The sequence below is a fragment of the Epinephelus fuscoguttatus genome, linkage group LG9 (assembly GCF_011397635.1).
Source record: "Epinephelus fuscoguttatus linkage group LG9, E.fuscoguttatus.final_Chr_v1".
Classification (NCBI taxonomy): Eukaryota; Metazoa; Chordata; class Actinopteri; order Perciformes; family Serranidae; genus Epinephelus; species Epinephelus fuscoguttatus.
The window spans coordinates 27,473,622-27,492,543 of NC_064760.1; the positions used below are offsets into that span (position 1 = coordinate 27,473,622).

The 18,922-nt window shown below is 42.1% G+C and overlaps 1 protein-coding gene across 8 annotated transcripts in view; it reads left to right on the forward strand.

Annotated features, from left to right (window-relative positions):
- atrx (ATRX chromatin remodeler) overlaps positions 1 to 18,922 on the forward strand; it is a 64,513-nt gene that overhangs the window by 33,725 nt on the left and 11,866 nt on the right. For all 8 annotated transcript variants that reach the window (XM_049585008.1, XM_049585009.1, XM_049585005.1 and 5 more), the window contains 13 exons: positions 1,136 to 1,282; positions 1,418 to 1,595; positions 3,974 to 4,111; positions 4,460 to 4,635; positions 4,719 to 4,836; positions 6,694 to 6,824; positions 7,087 to 7,181; positions 7,310 to 7,449; positions 7,798 to 7,948; positions 8,094 to 8,194; positions 9,975 to 10,083; positions 10,808 to 10,985; positions 11,076 to 11,267. In XM_049585008.1, coding sequence (XP_049440965.1) covers positions 1,136 to 1,282; positions 1,418 to 1,595; positions 3,974 to 4,111; positions 4,460 to 4,635; positions 4,719 to 4,836; positions 6,694 to 6,824; positions 7,087 to 7,181; positions 7,310 to 7,449; positions 7,798 to 7,948; positions 8,094 to 8,194; positions 9,975 to 10,083; positions 10,808 to 10,985; positions 11,076 to 11,267 — 1,854 coding nt within the window. The remainder of the gene's footprint in view (positions 1 to 1,135; positions 1,283 to 1,417; positions 1,596 to 3,973; positions 4,112 to 4,459; positions 4,636 to 4,718; positions 4,837 to 6,693; positions 6,825 to 7,086; positions 7,182 to 7,309; positions 7,450 to 7,797; positions 7,949 to 8,093; positions 8,195 to 9,974; positions 10,084 to 10,807; positions 10,986 to 11,075; positions 11,268 to 18,922) is intronic.

An 18,922-nucleotide genomic window follows, 5' to 3' on the forward strand; every position in this document is an offset into this window, starting at 1 on the left:
AGGAAGAAGGGAAGGAACTGCTCATGATCCAAAGCACACCACCTCATCAGTGAAGCATGGTGGAGGTACTGTTATGTCATGGCCATGTATGGCTGCCAGTGGAACTGGTTCTCTTGTATTTATTGATGATGTGACTGCTGACAAGAGCAGCAGGATGAAAGCTGAAGTGTTTGGGGCTACATTATCTGCTCAGATTCAACCAAATGCTTCAAAACTCATTAGACGATGCTTCACAGTGCAGATGGACAATGACCTGAAGCATACTGCAAAAGCAACCAAAGACATTTTTAAGGCAAAGAAGTGGAATGTTGTGCAATGGCCAAGTCATATCATCTGACCTGAATCCAACTGAGCATGCGTGTCTCTTGCTGAAGCCAAAACACAAGCAGGAAGTGCAGACGGCTGCAGTAAAGGGCTGGCAGAGCATCACCAGGGAAGAAGCCCAGCATCTGGTGATGTCTATGTGTCCGACACTTCAGGCAGTCATTGACTGTAAAGGATTTGCAACCAAGTATTAAAACTGACTGTTTAATAGATGATTACGTTCGTTTGTCCAAATACTTATGAGCCCTTAAAGTCGGGGGACTGTGTGAAGAAATGGTTGTAATTCCTACATGGTTCACACTACATTCTTGAAAAAAAGCCTTAAATGAAAGCTGAGAGTCTGCACTTTAAGCAGGTATTCATTGTTTCATTTAAAACCCATTGTGGTGGTGTACAGAGCCAAAATGATGACAACTGTATCATTGTCCAAATAATTATGGACCTGACTGTATCTGTGTACCTGGAATTGCTTATTTAGTTTTGAATAAATGAACCAAAATTATGTTGTCTGAATTGTAAAACATTATTTTCTTTCTTTTTCGTCCAAGTACTTAACACAAAATACTTTCTGTTTTCTGGCTATGTACAGACACTTGGCTCATGTTGACTGCGTTTACTTGAAGAAACTGCCAGTCTTGTACAAACATCAACCCAACATTTTTTAGGTGTCACAAACCTGTAGTAGCACAAGTTATAACTAAGAATTTCACATGTAAACTGCTGCCTTGAGCCTGTTAAACCCTGATCATTGACCTGTATGTTGTCACACTGTTAACCATGTTTTAACTGTAGTTCTGCTTTTGCCCTGTAGGTGGTGACATTACTCCACACTTTGCTCCTTTGTGAGAAGCTCGACTTCTCCACAGCGCTGGTGGTTTGTCCCCTGAACACTGTCCTTAATTGGCTCAACGAGTTTGAGAAGTGGCAAGAAGGAATGAAGGATGACGAGAGTTTAGAGGTAAGCAGTTGGTTTTGTATCCTTTAATTAAGGTCCTGTTTGACAAATGTGCTGGTGTTTGTTTTGTATGTGCATAATTACATTCCTGATTTATGCCTTCCTTTTATTGATCAATGTGTATCTTGTGTTTATCAGGTGACTGAGCTGGCCACAGTAAAAAGACCACAGGAGCGATCATACGCTCTCCAGAGATGGCATGACACGGGTGGTGTAATGATCATCGGCTACGAGATGTACCGAAACCTGACACAGGGCAGGAACATCAAGAGCAAGAAGCTCAAAGAAATCTTTCAGAGGACACTGGTAGATCCAGGTACAGTGCTGTGTAATGCGTTTGTGTTTAAACTGCCACTTAAAGCAAACAAAAAATTAGAAAAACATCCCCCTTATATATGAGCTCTTATTAATAACATACAACTGCTGGTGCCAGTATCTGGAATTCGGTACCAGTATCCAATGGTAGCTTTTTTCGAGACTTAACTTTCTCTGTAATAACAAAAATTAAATGTTTGAACAAGCTGCAGGGGTGACGAAGTAGACAAATACACAATTCTGCTCCTCTGCTCTTCTCTAGTCACACATAGAGCTCATCTTCTGTCTCTGTTTGTCTGCTTGTGTGCGTTTCTGCTCGTCTAGCAGTAAGATAAGGCTATTACTAAATTAAAATGGAAAAGGAACTCGACCAGATGCCAAACCTATTGCTGCAGATCGGCGCTGCAACAATAGTTTTGGCTTGCTGGGAAGCCAAAGGAGCACCGTTGCTGGCTTCTTGGCTAAGGGGTGCTTCCAACACCTGTCTGAAGTTGAATCTGGCAGCTAAGCTGAGCTCCATTCCTGGCTTTGGCGCTCCACGGCTGGCTTTTAGGCTTCAGGTGCTTCACGGCAGTTCACCTCTTGTCTAAACCCTGTGTTCTCACTAGGGATGCACAATAACGTCAGTGGTTTGGTCTATATGACATGTACAAAATATCAGATAAATGATGCAGCACAGGTAACAAAACAACATATCTGAAAGATACACAAGTATGTATAAAGAATAGAAATGACAAAAAATAAAACAAACAAGACAAATAGATTAAATACATGTAACCCTTTCACAGTCGTTAGATAACTTTGGCAATTGTGTAAATGTCAATGAAAGGGCCATTAACCAAAGATTACTAACTTTTTGGTGCAGAAGGACTTACAATACAATACAAGATGATGATACCCCTGTGTGAAGATAAAATTCACAATCACCATAAAGTAACCAGACACCCAAACAAGTTTGTCATTTTATTGTATTAACAAACTGCTACGAATAAAACTTACTGAACAATAAAACAGTTGGGCGTACCATTACAGTCTGTGAAAGTCTATGTAGTATGCACGCTGGAGCTCCGAGGAGTAAATCTGTGTGTTCAGAATTTAGTAACTTATAACACCGCACCATCCAGACTGCGGTAAATCCAGAGGCTGCTGCCTAACAAGGTCCTTCACAGGAAAAAAGTTTCAAAAACTTCAAAAACTACAGTGTCCAAGGATAAGTCCCGCAGTGATGTGTTGTCCTCTTCTGATGTAGCATTATTCTCTCTTGATCTGCTGACCGACGTAAACTCAATTGCTGAGCTAGCTAATGGCCAGCGAGGATTTGGGCAAGAAATTTGCATAATTTTTCATATTATATGGATATATCAATATTAGTTATCGGCCAAATGAGTTGTTATATATCGGCATGTCAGATGTCAACTAAAAATCCATTGTCACCCAGATGCACTCTTGGGTACCAAAATGTGGCACAGATGGATTTAACATGAATCAGTACTCTGTAGTACAGACGTTTGGTTGATACCCCACATCGAGTTTGGTAACCAACCCTCCTCCAAGATTATGTTCCTTATGTTGCTTATTGGTCCAACATACAAAATGTTTGAGGTACTAATAGAAAAGATAAAGGACAGCTGTGAAAGTTAAATACCCTTTATTTGGGTCGTCCACCCTCAGATAGTTTGTAGAGTATATGTAACATTTGAACAGCTTATTATTTGAGATTCAACAATTCAGCTGTTTCACTTTATTCTGTAGATGCTTAATAGATTATCTATAGAGTGTATGTGGCACTTCATGAACATACCTACATGTTCTTGGAGTAATATAGTTTAACTTAATTGAGTCTACTGCACAGGATGAGTGAATAGTTCAAGTTAAACGAAATTATTCTGAGAATGAATTGTAAATTGTCCATGTACTCTATAAATAAACATCCACAGAATAAAGCGAAACGGTTGTATTGTTGAAGCTCAACTAATTCGCTGCTCTATAAACTATCTGTAGGTGGACTATCCAAGTCAAATGTTTCGTAAAGGTCTTCAAATATTAATTACACATTCATGTTGTATTGATCAATTAAGTCTCCATTTGACGTGTTTGCATCTGCATGACTTTGACATTAGTCTTTTTGCATGCATGCATAACTGTTAAGGAGTGTGATCTGTTTAGACAGTTATCAGACACTGGCTGAAATTCTGGTATTAAAGGTGATATAATCATTTAAAGCTTAAAAGTTTGTGAAAGAAGTCCAAAAGACATCACTGTTGTTACATCAGTCACTCAACTAGTTCATAATGAGGAATCATCTTTTTTTTTCCCCAAATATGTCTCCAGCTGTACTTCCACTATGACGAGCTTTCCTTTTGTCTTTGCTGTCACCAGGTCCAGACCTGGTAATCTGTGATGAAGGTCACATCCTGAAGAATGAGGCCTCTGCTGTGTCCAAAGCAATGAACTCTATCAGGACAAGGAGGAGGATTGTGCTGACTGGAACGCCTCTGCAAAACAACCTTGTTGAATGTGAGACTGCCTTGGGTTTATTTTTATTTTTGATTTAATCAGTCCATCTCATTGAGATTAAGAGAACAGAAACCTTCACAAAAGCACAACCAGCAAAACCGACAAAGCAGGAGCAACACAACTACAAGCTAATATAATAAAGCTTTAAAAATTTAAGGAGGATATAAGACACTAGTTTGAGGGCAGTTTGCTGTTTATGCCATATAAAAGGTGCATAGTACATGAAACCTGTTCTGTTTAGTGCATACTTGAAGGATATCTAAGGTCAAGTAGGTAAAGTAGATGACAGCAGACCAAGATTTGGTGTGGTTGTGGATATATCTAAAACTATCTTTGTCTTCATACCAGACCACTGCATGGTGAACTTCATCAAGGAGAACCTTCTTGGGTCAATTAAAGAGTTCAGGAACCGCTTCATTAACCCCATTCAGAATGGTCAGTGTGCTGATTCCACGTTTCAAGATGTCCGGATCATGAAGAAGAGGGCTCACATCCTCTATGAGATGCTGGCTGGCTGTGTCCAGGTAATAAAAAATAAAACTAAGTAGAAAATGTAACTCTTGTTCTCTTTGCCTCCTCAAAAGAGTCATTTCTTTCTGCTTCCCAGAGGAAAGATTACACAGCGCTCACCAAGTTCCTGCCTCCCAAACATGAGTATGTGTTGTCGGTCAGAGTGACTCCCATCCAGTGTAAACTCTACAGATACTACCTGGAGCACTTCACAGGTGAGAATCATGCTCGAGTGAACAGGAGTACAGGGTGTTGAGAATGGCAGTGCCACTTGCTTGCCCAGTTCAAACTACTCTGATCATTCTGGGTGTTAGGAGAGGTGGAGCCTCTAGGGGCTGCTAGCAGGGCTTTTACAGTGTCAGGTCTAATTGCTCAAATGGATTTAGTCTAGTCTTAGACTAGAAGAAAATTCAATTGAGTATTCTACTGAAAAACATATAGTCTAGGACTAGGCTAAGTCCTTCTGCTGGAGCCTTGTTTCTCTTGAAGTGCTCTCTTGACTGGATGTCTTTTACGCGGACAAGGTTTTTAGATAAATGGAAGGCCATTCTGGTCTCTCACTTTTTCATGCCGCATTGTTAAGTCGTTTAGTGGACTTTCCTCTCAGAATCTGGCCCAGGACGTGTGTGTGTGCGTGTGTGTTTTAGAGTGGCAGCTGGCAGAATGCCGCAGGCAGGGTTTAAGCCCAGTTTCCCACGTCTCCCTAATGAAGAGCTCTGGGAGAGAGAGGGAACAGAGGGTGGGGGGTAAAAGGGGGGAATGTGGGGGCATAAAGGAAAGGGAAAGAAATTTAGCAGGAGAAGGGGCCAGAGGTTTTACACCAAAAGCGAAAACAAAGAACAGGAGAGTCGGTATGTAAGAAGAGGAGTGATGGGGGGGTTATGGTGGTATGTGCTGTGGCTCATTAGGCCAGGTTGTCCACAGGGCACAGTGCTGAAGTTGTGACTGTGGCTCTGGACCTCCGCAGTGGTGTTTTTGGACCCACACCACCAGTCAGTCTGCAAGGGGAGGTTGGGGGGTGGCCACGAATGTTTACTCTTTTTGCTGCTGCATTTGTTAAACCCAACGTAACTTCTGACCTCCCTGGGTCAATGCAGGCCAAAACATAGAGCAGTCACAACATTAACATTTCAGCAGCTGCCATTCACTACGTTCATAAATCTGCCATTTTAACAGATTACACAAGACAACTTAAAGCTCTGAATATGTATCTGACCCTCTGTGGTATTTGCTTGGTATGTTAAAGGCCTAATCTCCCAACTTGACTTTGCCTCTCTGTTTTGCACATTCACATTGAGGGGTAAGGCATTCAGATTCTTACTGGAACAGAGGGGTAGGTTTAAGTGTCAGCGCTACATGGCCCTCCAAAAAGAGGTTTTTCAGAGGCACACTTCACATTGAATGTCATGAGAAATCATTAGTAAGTTACAAGCATAACAAAGGATATCACTAGTATGATGATGTCTCGGTAGCCAAGCTAACTAGCTTTCAATTAACTCCAGCTGCAAAGTTGTTGCAATGGTTACTGGTCTTTTAATGTCAGTGCAGTGTTGAGCACAGGTCGCTACGGTTAGCTTACGGAGCACCGCCGGTGGCCTGGTAATGAAACAGTGTTCTCTTATATTTGATGATTTGTTAGATGGATTGATAGCATGAAACTTAAGTTGTGAACAAATTGTTAGCATCCTGAAACCCACAAAAGGCTGAATATAGCCCACGCTAAACAAATTTCTGCAACAGAAGAAGGCATTTTCACAATGTCTGGCAACAGTCTGTTTATGTAAACACCAGCATCAACGTCTATCAATGACTTATCAGGGTCTTCGAGGGTTGTCCCATTTCATAGGGGAAAAATTTAACCTCCTAATCCTCGTAACTCTGTTCTGAGGGGCAAGGTTGCACCCAGAAATGAGGGGTAGGGGTAAGAATAAGAAATGGGATTGGGCCCAAGTTTTGTTGCACTTCATTTTCCACACAAGTCATTATGTATGAAGAGATTGAGGGCACATTGTCAAGCTCATAATGCAAACACACATCCATCTTCCTCCTCACACTCTTTCCCTTGTGTGCAGGTGTGGGGAATGCTATGGAGGGGGGCCGGGGCCGCGCAGGGACCAAACTCTTCCAGGATTTCCAGATGCTCAGCAGAATCTGGACCCATCCCTGGTGCCTTCAGCTGGACTACATCAGCAAAGAAAACAGGGTAGGGCTGGGGAAGACGAGACTAAACCACACTAAACACTAACTCAAAAACTGGGAATACATTAGCGCAAATCACACACACTGCGGGAAAACAATAGAAACATAGTGCTGACAGGTCATGCACCGGAGGAGAACAACACACATGTTGCCACTGTGGCAAAAAATTTTCCCTTATGCATCATTTCTGCTACCCACAATCCAGCTCTCAGTGTTTGGTTGACCTATATCATCGCACAGACTCACGCGAGCGCACTCTCTTGCAGGGTTTCTTTGATGAGGACAGCATGGACGAGTTCATCGCTTCAGAAACAGAAGAATCCTCCATGAGTATGACCTCTGAGGATGAGAGGGCAAAAAAGTAAAATAAGATCTCAAGTCCATTCTCCCTTGTTATAGATTCATACAGAGATCGTTTAACTGACCCTCTCTCTTGCATCTGTTATTCTTGCTGACCCCGTCTCATCCATCATTCCTCCTTCCTAATAGGAAAAAGAAGCAAGGGAAGGGAAAAAAGAGAGGATCTGATGACTCGGACAGTGACGATGTGGAGGTCATCAAGGAGTGGAACACCAGCTCTCGGGGCAGAAATGGAGAGGGTCGGAACAGACCAGAGCCTGTAGAAGAACGTAAGTTTGTTATACATATGGGAGCATTATGAGTAGTTGGCTTAGCATTAGAGAGACCAGAACGGCACGTACAGGAATATCTGGGTTGTTTTGCCTTTGTTCAGAATGATTACTCTTAAACACATACACCATTGGTGTCACCCATATCTTTTTAGAAAAACATTAAATTTCAAAAGTTGCTTTAGAGGTCAGTTTATTATAGACATGACATTGTTGCTTTGGCAGCTTACATCTGCACACACTGCAGCTGCTCTGTTTATGAAGTTTGATGTCTTTGTTACTGCTTTTTGTTGTGAGACTCTACAGACTGCCAGAAGACTAATCAGTAACTTTTCGTGTGACATACAGCTCGGGCCGCCAGCTCAGCACCAGGGAGTCCCAGTGCTGACTGGTACAAGGAGTTTGTCACTGAGGCTGACGCTGAGGTCCTGGAGCACTCTGGAAAAATGATACTCCTCTTTGAGATCCTGCGCATGGCAGAGGAAGTAGATGAAAAAGTGTAAGTGTGCCTGCAGTCTGTGTGCAAATAAAAAAAAAAAAAAATCTGTTGTGCCGTGTGACTGGGAAGTTTGTGTTAATCACAGAATGACATGTAGCTGTGGTGAAATGACCCTCGTGTATCTTCTATCCTCATTCATCCTCAGGTTGGTGTTCAGTCAGTCTCTCATCTCTCTTGACCTGATTGAGGATTTCCTGGAGTTGTCCTGCAGAGCTAAAGATGAAGAAAAAATCTCACCATACAAAGGTAGATTTCTTTAGTGCAGTCTTACAGGGCCTCTTATCCAAGAAATTCTCACTGTACTAAGTCGACATGCCTGTCAATGGGTTAACCTAACCACTAGGGCTGTACCCAAATATTCAGATATTCGTTTCTATGGGTAGGTATTTGTTATGAAAATTTGGTATTCGATATTCGTTTTTTTATTTACTTATTTTTTTATTTTTATTATTTTTTTTATTTTTTTTTACATATTTTTTTGGTGCTAAATGTAGTCTTTTTGTTGTTGGTAAATGTAGGTTATCAATAAAAATCAAAACTTTTAAATTGCATTATTAAAAAGGTGAAAATATTGCATCGCCTACCTGAGCTTGTGCGCACGGCAGGCTTGAGTGCATCTGTCTGAGGCTGTGGATCAGTGCCAAGTTTTACCACTTTATCATTATTCCCTCTAACTTGTAGCTGTTTTTTCGTTATCTTTTGAATTTAATATGAATTATGGAACCGTTTTTGTCAACGTTTGTTTCCCCCGTTTTGTACAATAAATTATTGTTTAAAGTTGCAACAAGTTTCTTTTGGAGCACGTGACACAAGTGTGTTTTGAAAACAGCCGTGGACTGTCAGATGCTCAACGCATCAGTACCTTCGGATGCCATGACAGTAATAGCCAATAATGTCAAAATATCATTTACAGACCGATTTAACAGACGATCACTGCTGCCCGACCTGCAGGTCCATTTGCGGGTCCCGTGGGCCCCACGGGTAACAGGTCGACCCACGCATCACTACTCAGCTCAGTCTATAAATGCTGTACACAACAGTAAGGCTATAGACATTATATTCTATTCAGGCCGGCAGAACCAGCAGTGCAGCACAGAGTGTCTGCCAGCAAACAATTACTTGCAGAGGCTTCCTACAACTTGTTTCAGCGGTTCCGATTTAATCAGAAGACAAATTAAACAGGATGACTAGCCAATGTGAAAATCAAAAGAAAGCATAGAATAATGTACTGAGGGAGACTGTTGTGCCATCACATTTTTTTGTGGTTTGAGAGAAGTTTGAAGTTTCGGTCACTGCTGTGCAAAACTCCGCAATACAATTAGGTCCGAAAAAACCCCGGAGGAGTGCTTCGGAAGGAGTCTTTGAAAGGAGCCGAGCCTGGCGTAAAACTGGAGAGAGCAGGCAGCACGGCCGCAGCACCGTCGTCTACACTGTCGTCTTTGAACAGGCTAAACTGTGTGCGATATATAAAAAAATGCTAGCGTTAGCTTTGGAGAAAGCTGAAGTATTTTCACATGGAAATGCAGGTTTCACACTTGTAAGACAGCCTACATGCAAAATGCATTTTTGTACATGCTGGAGTGCTTATTACCCTTAAACACACACAGACACACACACACACACACACACATCGCCGCTGGTGTAAGGTCATGTTCCTAATTAAACTCCAGCAGCTGTTTTTACTTTCATTTTGAAAATGATTAGACCTTGACTTTTTATTCCACAAAAAAATGTTTGCTCAAGGGTTTGTAATTTGTAATGAAAAGATCACAGTGCCGTAATTGGAAACATACTGAGATGTTGGTTATGAAGGCTGGTAGGGGGTTGGCCATCTTGAAGGCTAAACACGGCTGGCCTCTAACCAACACAACCATCTATCTGCTGTCTGCTAATACCCAAACTAAGTCCTTTTGACAAGTAAAAGGCTGAGCTGATGGTAACACATGCATTTTGAAGGTTTTGTGGAGCACAGATTGAGATGTTGAATATTCACAGCACATTTCATAACTTTAACATGTATCTAAAGGTGAAGGGAAGTGGTACAGGAACATTGACTACTATCGCCTGGATGGTTCCACCAATGCCACCACCAGGAAGAAGTGGGCTGAAGAGTTTAATGACACCAGTAACACAAGGTAATATACTGAACCTACACTCAAAAATGTGTTTATCTTCTGTTTATGTCCCCTAGAAGGTCTGACCATGATCATACTGACTTGTATCTGTGCAAATTTAGTCATTCATGAAGTGTTTTCACATTCTTTTACTGAAGGGGGTGATGTCTATGCATTTCCCTTAAATCTGAGATTCAAATGTACGTTGGGTGAGCTAAATTAGGTATGTTACTAACAAAAGCCAATTGCTGTCTAATACAGAAAAAGCATATCGACTAGGGAACAGATTTCGACACAACACCAGCAAAAAACGCGAAACCTCCAGGGCAGAGTGAACTTGTCAGTACAGGGAGCAGAGTTTGCATTAGCAGAGGTTAAGTTTTGATAACAAACCTGATAGAGTGTGCAATTTAAGGATGTAAACCCAACCCCGGGGCTTCCTTCCACTAACCTCTACCAACAACCCTGTTGTATCGGATATTAGTATATGTTTCACAACCACTAATGTTGTGTCAGCCACTGCCAGTTATCCTACAAGCTCACAAACAATACAAACTAAAGATGCTAACTACACCTACCATTCTAATTCATCTGCTAGTCACCAAGTGTCAAGTGTTTTTTTTTTTTTTTCATAAACCTAGGTATTGTAAATCTGTGTGAGGCTTGTGGTTAAACAAAAAATCTACATAAACATTGGGCATTTTAAGCACTAACTTGCCTCTCTCTTCCCCGCTCTCTTTCCCAGAGGTCGTTTGTTCCTCATTTCAACACGAGCTGGCTCTCTTGGCATCAACCTGGTGGCGGCTAACAGGGTCATCATCTTTGACGCCTCTTGGAACCCCTCCTACGACGTCCAGAGTATCTTCAGGGTCTATCGCTTTGGCCAGATTAGGACTGTTTACGTGTACAGGTTCCTGGCCCAGGTCAGATTATCAAACTGCTTTGATACTTTCTGGAAGTAAAGATGTATTCTTCCTTGGCTGTCTTCTCATTACATTGTCTTTTTCTTTTAGGGTACAATGGAGGAGAAGATTTATGACCGGCAGGTAACCAAGCAGTCTTTGTCATTCCGAGTGGTGGACCAGCAGCAGATTGAGAGGCACTTTACAACGAACGAGCTGGCCGAGCTCTACACCTTTGAACCAGACATGCTGGATGATCCCTCAGGGAAGAAGAGCAAGAAAGCCACGCCCTTGCTTCCTAAGGTGAGAACTATCATGCACATTCTGTATGTGTGTCATGTATGCGCTTAAATTGTTCAAAGTATGCTCTCTAGAACCAAGCATATTTTTGTAAATTAAATTCAGAACAAATCATGCATCTTATTAGGCTTTGACGAACCACTGACTTAGATTTCATGGTTTTCTTCAGACTGATCCCCAAAGGAAATGCAGAAAAGCAAGCTGAAACCTATTAACAGTAGTAAAATAGTCTTTTTTTCCCCTCAACAAACATGGCACAGAATGCCAGTTTAAATGCCAAGCTTGTTTTTCTAAACTTGCACCAAGTAGTATGTTCCTCCTTTTGAAGTTTAGCACTTGAGTGATAAACTGTTGTTTGAACACAATGCCAGCTTGTATCCTGCCTTGCCTTTCCGGGATCTATCTATTTATTCTCGTTTCCTTTCATAATCTTGCGCTCGCCTTTGCTCCCCTTAATGCAGGTGCAGTGTCACTATTTGGGCCCCCTGGGGTTTAATAAGAACACACAGCCCTTACATGGGCCATCCAACCCCGCACAGCTGCACAGATTTGTGTGTTTACTTCTATTTACTAAATAGTCTTCTCATTGCAACACTGCTTCTGCCCCGCTATAAACCTGCACTCCTCTTTTTTTTCATTAATTCCTTGCTGTCTTTTACTTCTCTGTTGATCTTTGAATTACTCCCATCCACTTCCACTCCTTCCCTTTTTGCAGTCTCTGGGTTTATTCAGATCATCTTAAGTGGTTTTACCTCTTTGTTTTGGTTTGACCTGGGTTACTCTGCAGAAGTCTGTAAACAGAATGGATAAAAGAAAAACTGTGTATTCAACTCGCTTGCTCTTTCACCAGACAGTTGAGAGGCCTTTCAGTGCACCTTGATGGAAAATCTGTTTTCCATTTACACTGTCAAAAGATCTTTGTCACTGTTCCCTTCATGGGTATTAACAGGTAGGAGTGCAGCATGAATCCGCTCAGCCGGCAGCTGATATCATTGCACTCACCTTCCATATTCCTCTAAACCAGAAGTAGCCTGCTTACAGCGCAGCGGAGCACAGTTGGAGATTTGAAGAGGAAAGATGTGTTCATTGAGCCGCGGCCTGTTAGATGTGTATGATCTTTAATGAGCCCAGTGACATTTATGTGACACAGTATTAAAGACGGAGAGGCTGACAAGCTCTTTAACAAGCTGACCTGTTTTGGCCAGGGGGTTAACTATGATGTGGCAGCAGGAGTGCAGTATTACGGAAGGAATTTGCCGTCTGGAATGATGTTGAAGATGAGTCAGACACCCTCCATCACTTTCAGCCAACAACGCTCTGCACAGAAGGAGAGCATGATTCGAGCCACGGCAGAGGGAGTTTTGTACTTCTTCTAAACTCCTCACACTGGGAAGAGTTATTTTCTCAGCCAGAGAGGGCACATTACTTTAAAACTTGGGTCACACAGGTCAGAGAGGCAGTGTTTGATATTTGTGCTTAAAGAAGTATTTCACCACTGGAAAGATGTGTTTTTCATAGAACTGGACTGTCTTTGCAGTAGAAAGACACAAACACTTTTGTAATTGGTGCTACATAACAAGAGAAAACTGACAAAGAGGGCTGTGGCACTTGCTTTTGCGCAAGAGCTAGAAAACCAACAATTACCAGAATGCACTGTGCCACACAAAACCAACAGTCAGTGCCGCTGGTGAGTGACGGAGCATGAGCTTGTCTGTTTTGACACAGGAAACAATATGGCGGCCAACTGGTAACAAATGATCTTGGATTACTGTTAAAATGTGTAGCTAAAATATGTTTCTGACAACATTTGAGATGAGAAATACACAACACAGTAACAGAAATCTTGGTTCATATTTTATTATCACTGCCTGGTTTTAGTGTTCGATCTGAGTTTGTTCTGAGTTTTAGAGATAGAGAGATAGTGGCCAGAATACAGAAAAAGCACAAGTACAGTCTGTAGTTTCAGTAACAACCCTGGAACCAGAGAAAATCTGCGGATGATATCTTTCAGAGAGATTTTGCCCCTGGTATGATGGAGGAAAGTTTACCATAGTTCACTGGTTGAAATTCAGTGAACTGTCTCTTTTATGAAGCTGAGTTGGACTTGGTATTGGTCTTATCTTTTGCTTGCATTAAGCCTTGAAGTAGGGAAAAACTCACTGACGAGATTTCTTTCCTCTGCTACCCCTCCCACCTATCTTCTCTCTTGTTCACTCTCTCTTTATGTCCGCTACCTGCCAGTGTCCTGCCATGGTTTTTTCTGCGCCCATCTCAGCTCATACTTTACATTTATTTCCACTTTCCTCCCCCTTGTCCCGACGGATGTCCTCACTCTTCCCTGTCCACCATCTTCAGGACCACCTGTTGCCCTGACTCGCCACTATGCCTCTGAATGTTCAAAGCGAGCTCAGTAAAGTTGTTTTTCTTTTTCTCCCTCTGGCCTACCCTGCATGATGAAGGGTCATTATTTAAACCCCTCTCTTAAAGATGTCTCTGCGCTCCTCAGAGAAACTAATTGGAGACAAAGGAAGCAGGAGCACTTCCTCTTAATGACAAAGAAGGTCCTTGCAGCCCAGACATGGGAGTTTGACTCCCCACCCACCCATCCTTAGACACCCTCACCTATTTCCTGTTCATCACCCATGTCTCTTCCATCTAACATGCGACCACATGTAAAATTAGGAGTTACGTCTTTGGACAATTTCTCCCTGACTCTGCAGCATTGTCTGCAAATGTTCCTGCATTGTGCACTGTCGGTCAAGCTGGCAGGCTGTGGGCGTACCTCACTGTATGTGCTCTCAGCAGGTGATGGCTGCAGCAGTCATTAGGCCCTGTCAGGTACACTGAAAGGCTGTGGGGAGGCTGCACTTGAACCACAGTATAGACAGGAGCAGACTGGAGCAATAAGCCACACCATGCTTGTCTCATTAGGGGTAGGAAGTCACTTTGACCTTAAAAGAAAATCTCCCCTTGAATCCTCTAGCATTATATATTACCAGTCGGTGATGTTCAGTTGAATGTAGGGTGTTTTTTGAGCTCAAAGTTTTGTAAATTAGTTTTAGTTTGCACAGTCTATATCTACTTGGGTAAGTGGTTTCTCATACTTCCCAGAATGCTTTTTGCCAGCTTTCAGAAAACATGCCTGAGCTTGTTGGATTGCAGGTGGAGAGAGCACTAATGATAGTAACAGCAAGGGACCGTGTCGTTGCAGGCGAGGGAAAAGCAAGAGCCACTTCCCTCGTTTGCTGCTTTCTGGTCTGTGGAAATATTTGATGTCTCTGCCTCTTAAATGATGAATCTGTCTCTGTATTAGTGGTGGGAACCACATGGTAACTCATGATATTTTGGCCATGATAAAAATGGTAGCACAATACAATGGTTCTGTGGTGCTTGACACATTGCAGTCATCTAACTAATGTAACTGAAGAAGAAAAAAAATACCCCTTTTTAAAAAGGCAAAAAACAGGAATTATGTGGCTCCACACATTGACGCATTTTGGTGATGCCATTGCAAATGAAATGTTAGCAGCCATCCAGAGAGCTGTGCCTTGTAATGGAAGAGAGCTCAGTAGGCCCTACCTGTAGCGGCCATGGTGACAGCAGGTTATTTTTAGAAATAAAGTCCCTAGAGGGTCTGAAAGGTCACTCAACCTTGGAAGGAATATACTAAGTTGGCAACACTGTTGGGCTGTAAATAAATAGGATGCGCTGGATTCATAAGACATAACAAAATGCAGCAGAATAATTGTTTTATCTCTGTCTTGCACATCCCATAGTCTCTCTTTTTTTTTTTTTTTTTTTTCCCCATCTGTGTTGTAAAAATCAAAGTGGGCCTAGTCTTTCAATTTAAAAGATGCAGGTGTTTCTCTGATTTGTTTTCCTCTGCTGTCCGACTCTGCACTGCCTGCCATTTTTTCCGCTGAGAGTCGTTTCCTCACTGCAATTTAGTCCATTTCTGTTCACTTTACCCTCATTCAGTTGATAAGCGTCACCATGAGGAGTCGTGACTCTGTATTCAGGTTGGCAGGGGAATTCATTTAAGGGCCTGCATGATTTACTAAAGTCATTGATCATTGGTGCCAGTGTTTCGATAATGTATTGCAAGAGGAAGTAATAAAATGTATTCCCATATTAATATTTTGTCCCACCCCTTGTTGAACTTGAACATGTGAATAGATGGTCACTATTGTTACTGATTTTATTTGGCTAGGCTGTTGTTTCATTGTCAGTGAAAAGGAAAGGGTGAAACACACCACTAGATAATAAAATGGGCTTAGAAATGTACAGAACACCAACAACGCCGAATTTTGAAAAGTGTTGTTGTACTGAAGCCATACAAAGATGGTGGCCTAAATATTTCCAGAAGGTCTTGAGGCAGCAGTATAGTCCTTCAGAATATTGTCCAATTAATCAGACAGCTACTGAAACCCTCTCCCCCCACACCTTTCTCACATTGGAATTGGGGGTCTGTGTCTGACTAATTCCTGTTACTTCTCTGAAGCCAGCAATCAGACATTCACATTCACTTTGCACTATAATTGGCCAGTGGTGCAGAGGTAATAAGAGTCAGGGTTTGAACTTCTGTCCGGCTTTCTGTCACTTTTCACATTTATGAGTGCAACACTACAAATATCTTCCAGAGGAGACTGTTAGAAACTGTGCAGCATTGTCCCTAAATGTAAGTGATATTGCATCTCTCCGTCTCTCTGACGGACGGTTTTTCACCCCGCCTTCCAGTGTGGCCATTCGGCAGGGTCTGTAATTATCACCCATTAGCACCAAATGTGGGTAAATTCTCTGTTTGACAAGTAAATTCAGAGAGGCTATCTGCCACACTGGCAGGTAAAACTTGATGTGTTTTTACGCATGTTGTGCCGCAGACAGTCCTAGTTTTGAAGCACTATTTACCATATGTGACATCAGCTGATCTGCTTAACCATCACATGCCTTTGGTCTGAAAGTCAGAAAGTTAATTTTGACACTGCCATTTGTAACAGCTGTAAACATTTGTGATTTCCAACACGGTTGGATAACACGTCCTATGAACCACTTCTTCTCCAGCATCGCCCTGCCCTCAGTCTGTGGAACGTGAGAAACTGCAGAGTCTGGCAACTGTAAGCCTGGCCAGTCAGTGGACTGTGGAGAACAGCCCTTTACATCAAACTGAGCAACAACTTGCCACCTCTCTATTTGTACTCTTCTAACTACTACAGCTATTGCACAGCCGGCTTGTCATGTAGATTTATTCAAAAAACTGATTACCATTTTTTGTCAGTTCCGTCATTATGCTCTAATTGACTCTGTGTGAATCCTTCCTGACCTGTCCGTCCAGCTCCAGCTGGCCGCTCCCTGTAGCGAGCTCTTGTAGAAATACACCCCCCCTACTGCTGCTAGCTGAGGCTTGCTTTTATAGGAATGTGGTATGTTTATTGTCTTTGTTTAGCCCTTTGTGACATGCATGATTTTGTTTCTTTGTTAATTGACTGACAGCTAGATAAACCCTCCGACTTGTGTGTAGGCCCTGGAGGGTGTAAAGACAATGTGGTCTTGAGGGCAGGGGTGGCCTCATGATGTCAGGCATAGTGCCTGTAGTTAAGTGCATTTCTGCTGAGAAACTGTTTAGAGCAGGCCAGTAGGGTTATGCGTATCATTTGTGTGCAGCTGGGGGAAAGAGAGTTTTGACTGGCTATGTTTAGGTATTACAAATATCTCAGCCACTTGCATTCCTGCTGTTGGGATCCTGTCTTGGCCCCCTCTGTTGCTATGGTTAATGCACCTGTGCAACAAAAGTAGTCTCTGGCAGAGACAGCCACTTTGAATACATTCAAAAACTCCTGGACAACTTGACTAAGTATTTGCTTTAGTGTGACAACTGGGAATCTCTGTCCCTTTGCCACCTCCAGGCTTGTTTTCTCTTAATTTATGAGCGTTTTCTTTCCCTTTTTAACTCTGTATTGTTTTCTTTTTATGCTGGAATCCAATCAAAGGTCTGTTTTCCTTTCCCATTTTTCCAATCTCCAATTTTCATTCTCCCGCACATTTAGTTCCTTCTGTGTAGTGTTTTTTTCTCCGTTAAGTAGAGGTTTATTGTTGTGGCAATGACAGACATAAAATAAAACGTGACTGTGGAAGCATGTTTAAAGCAGTATCTGTGCAATAAGTGACCGTTTAGGTGCAGGAAATTGGGTTAACATGGTGGAGAATGTTTTCAGCTCAAGAAAATATCTGATAATGCGGCCAAAAATCCTGCCTGCATACAACCCAGAGCTATTAATGCAGGCGGGTGTTTAATTGCATCAGACCTTATACAGTTAAGCGTCACCTAAAGTCTATTGGTAAAGTACGCGTCGGTGCCTGTGCCAAGTTGTAAAATCTACATGAGGCCCACTTATGTCGACTCCCATGTTTTCATCTTTCTGATGTGAGAGCTGCTGAATTTGAAAACTGCTTTACATCATTTATGGACTGCTGGCAGTTGAGCCATTTTCATAATATATACATGTACAAGAATTTGGCTTAAGGAGGGCATAAATTGTTCTCTCGATGGAAAGGCTTTCATACAGTGGTAAATGTCATACATGTTGGATGACTTGTGTTATTAGTGTACTTCTTCTTCACTAAGTTTTGTTGCTCTGCTGAACTGTTTTCACTGTGTATAGCAGTCAGCTGAAGCCAAGACTTCCATCTTAGTGCTCTTTTACATTAACTGCACATTTGCAGATACTTTGTTTAATAAAAGGGCTGTTTAGATTAAAAAAAAAAGAAAAGAGAAAAGAGAGGCAGATTATCAGGCCGTCATTTAAACCCAATCTGTCGAGATTCTTTGATCTAAACTGAAAGTCTTGAGCTTATCATCAGATGTGGATATCTACCTCCATTATTAAATATGAACACATCAACTTATAAATGAAACCCAGTGTTTCCTATACATTGATTAATGTGTGGCAGCCCACCCTAATATCAACACTGACCATCGCTAGGAGACTACTGCTGCACGCTAGTTACGAGAGTCCCCCCAGCTGCACACACACACAGTGACAGGGCTTTGCATCAAATGACTAACTTAACCTAACAGAACGGGTTTAATGACAGAGCAGAGCCGATACGCTGTCACTGTGACTTTGTTGGGATCGTTTTTACGGCTTGGTGTCAGCTGTTACTTGCTGCTGTGTTAGCTTAGGAGGTGAGCGGAATGTAGACGGCCCTTCAGCGATGCGTCTGTGTAACAACAGCAGTAGAGTTTGCTTATGCAGCAGAGAGTTGTTGTGAGAAACACTAAACTGTGGATACTGACTTCAGTGGCCTCAATGTTTGCTTCCTAAAAGGGGATTTATTGTTGTGCACAGACCTACGCATGTCGCCTATGCTGTTTGTGAGCATTTTTACTTCTGCAGTGGTGTGTCTGTGTCACTCTGTAGTTACACCTCCAAAACACTAGTCAGCGGCAGTGGTTTCTGTGACGTGCTGTTAAGTTTAGTTGATTCAAAACACACCCAAAACACACATTAAACTTGGCTTAATAGAGACAATTTGAAAAACAAGTACACAAATCAGCTTCACTATAACTCATAGCACTGACAGACAAACACTTGTGTTAATCCGGACACATTTTCCCCACAAATACAACATACTAACGTTATTGGCACAAGCCTATGGCA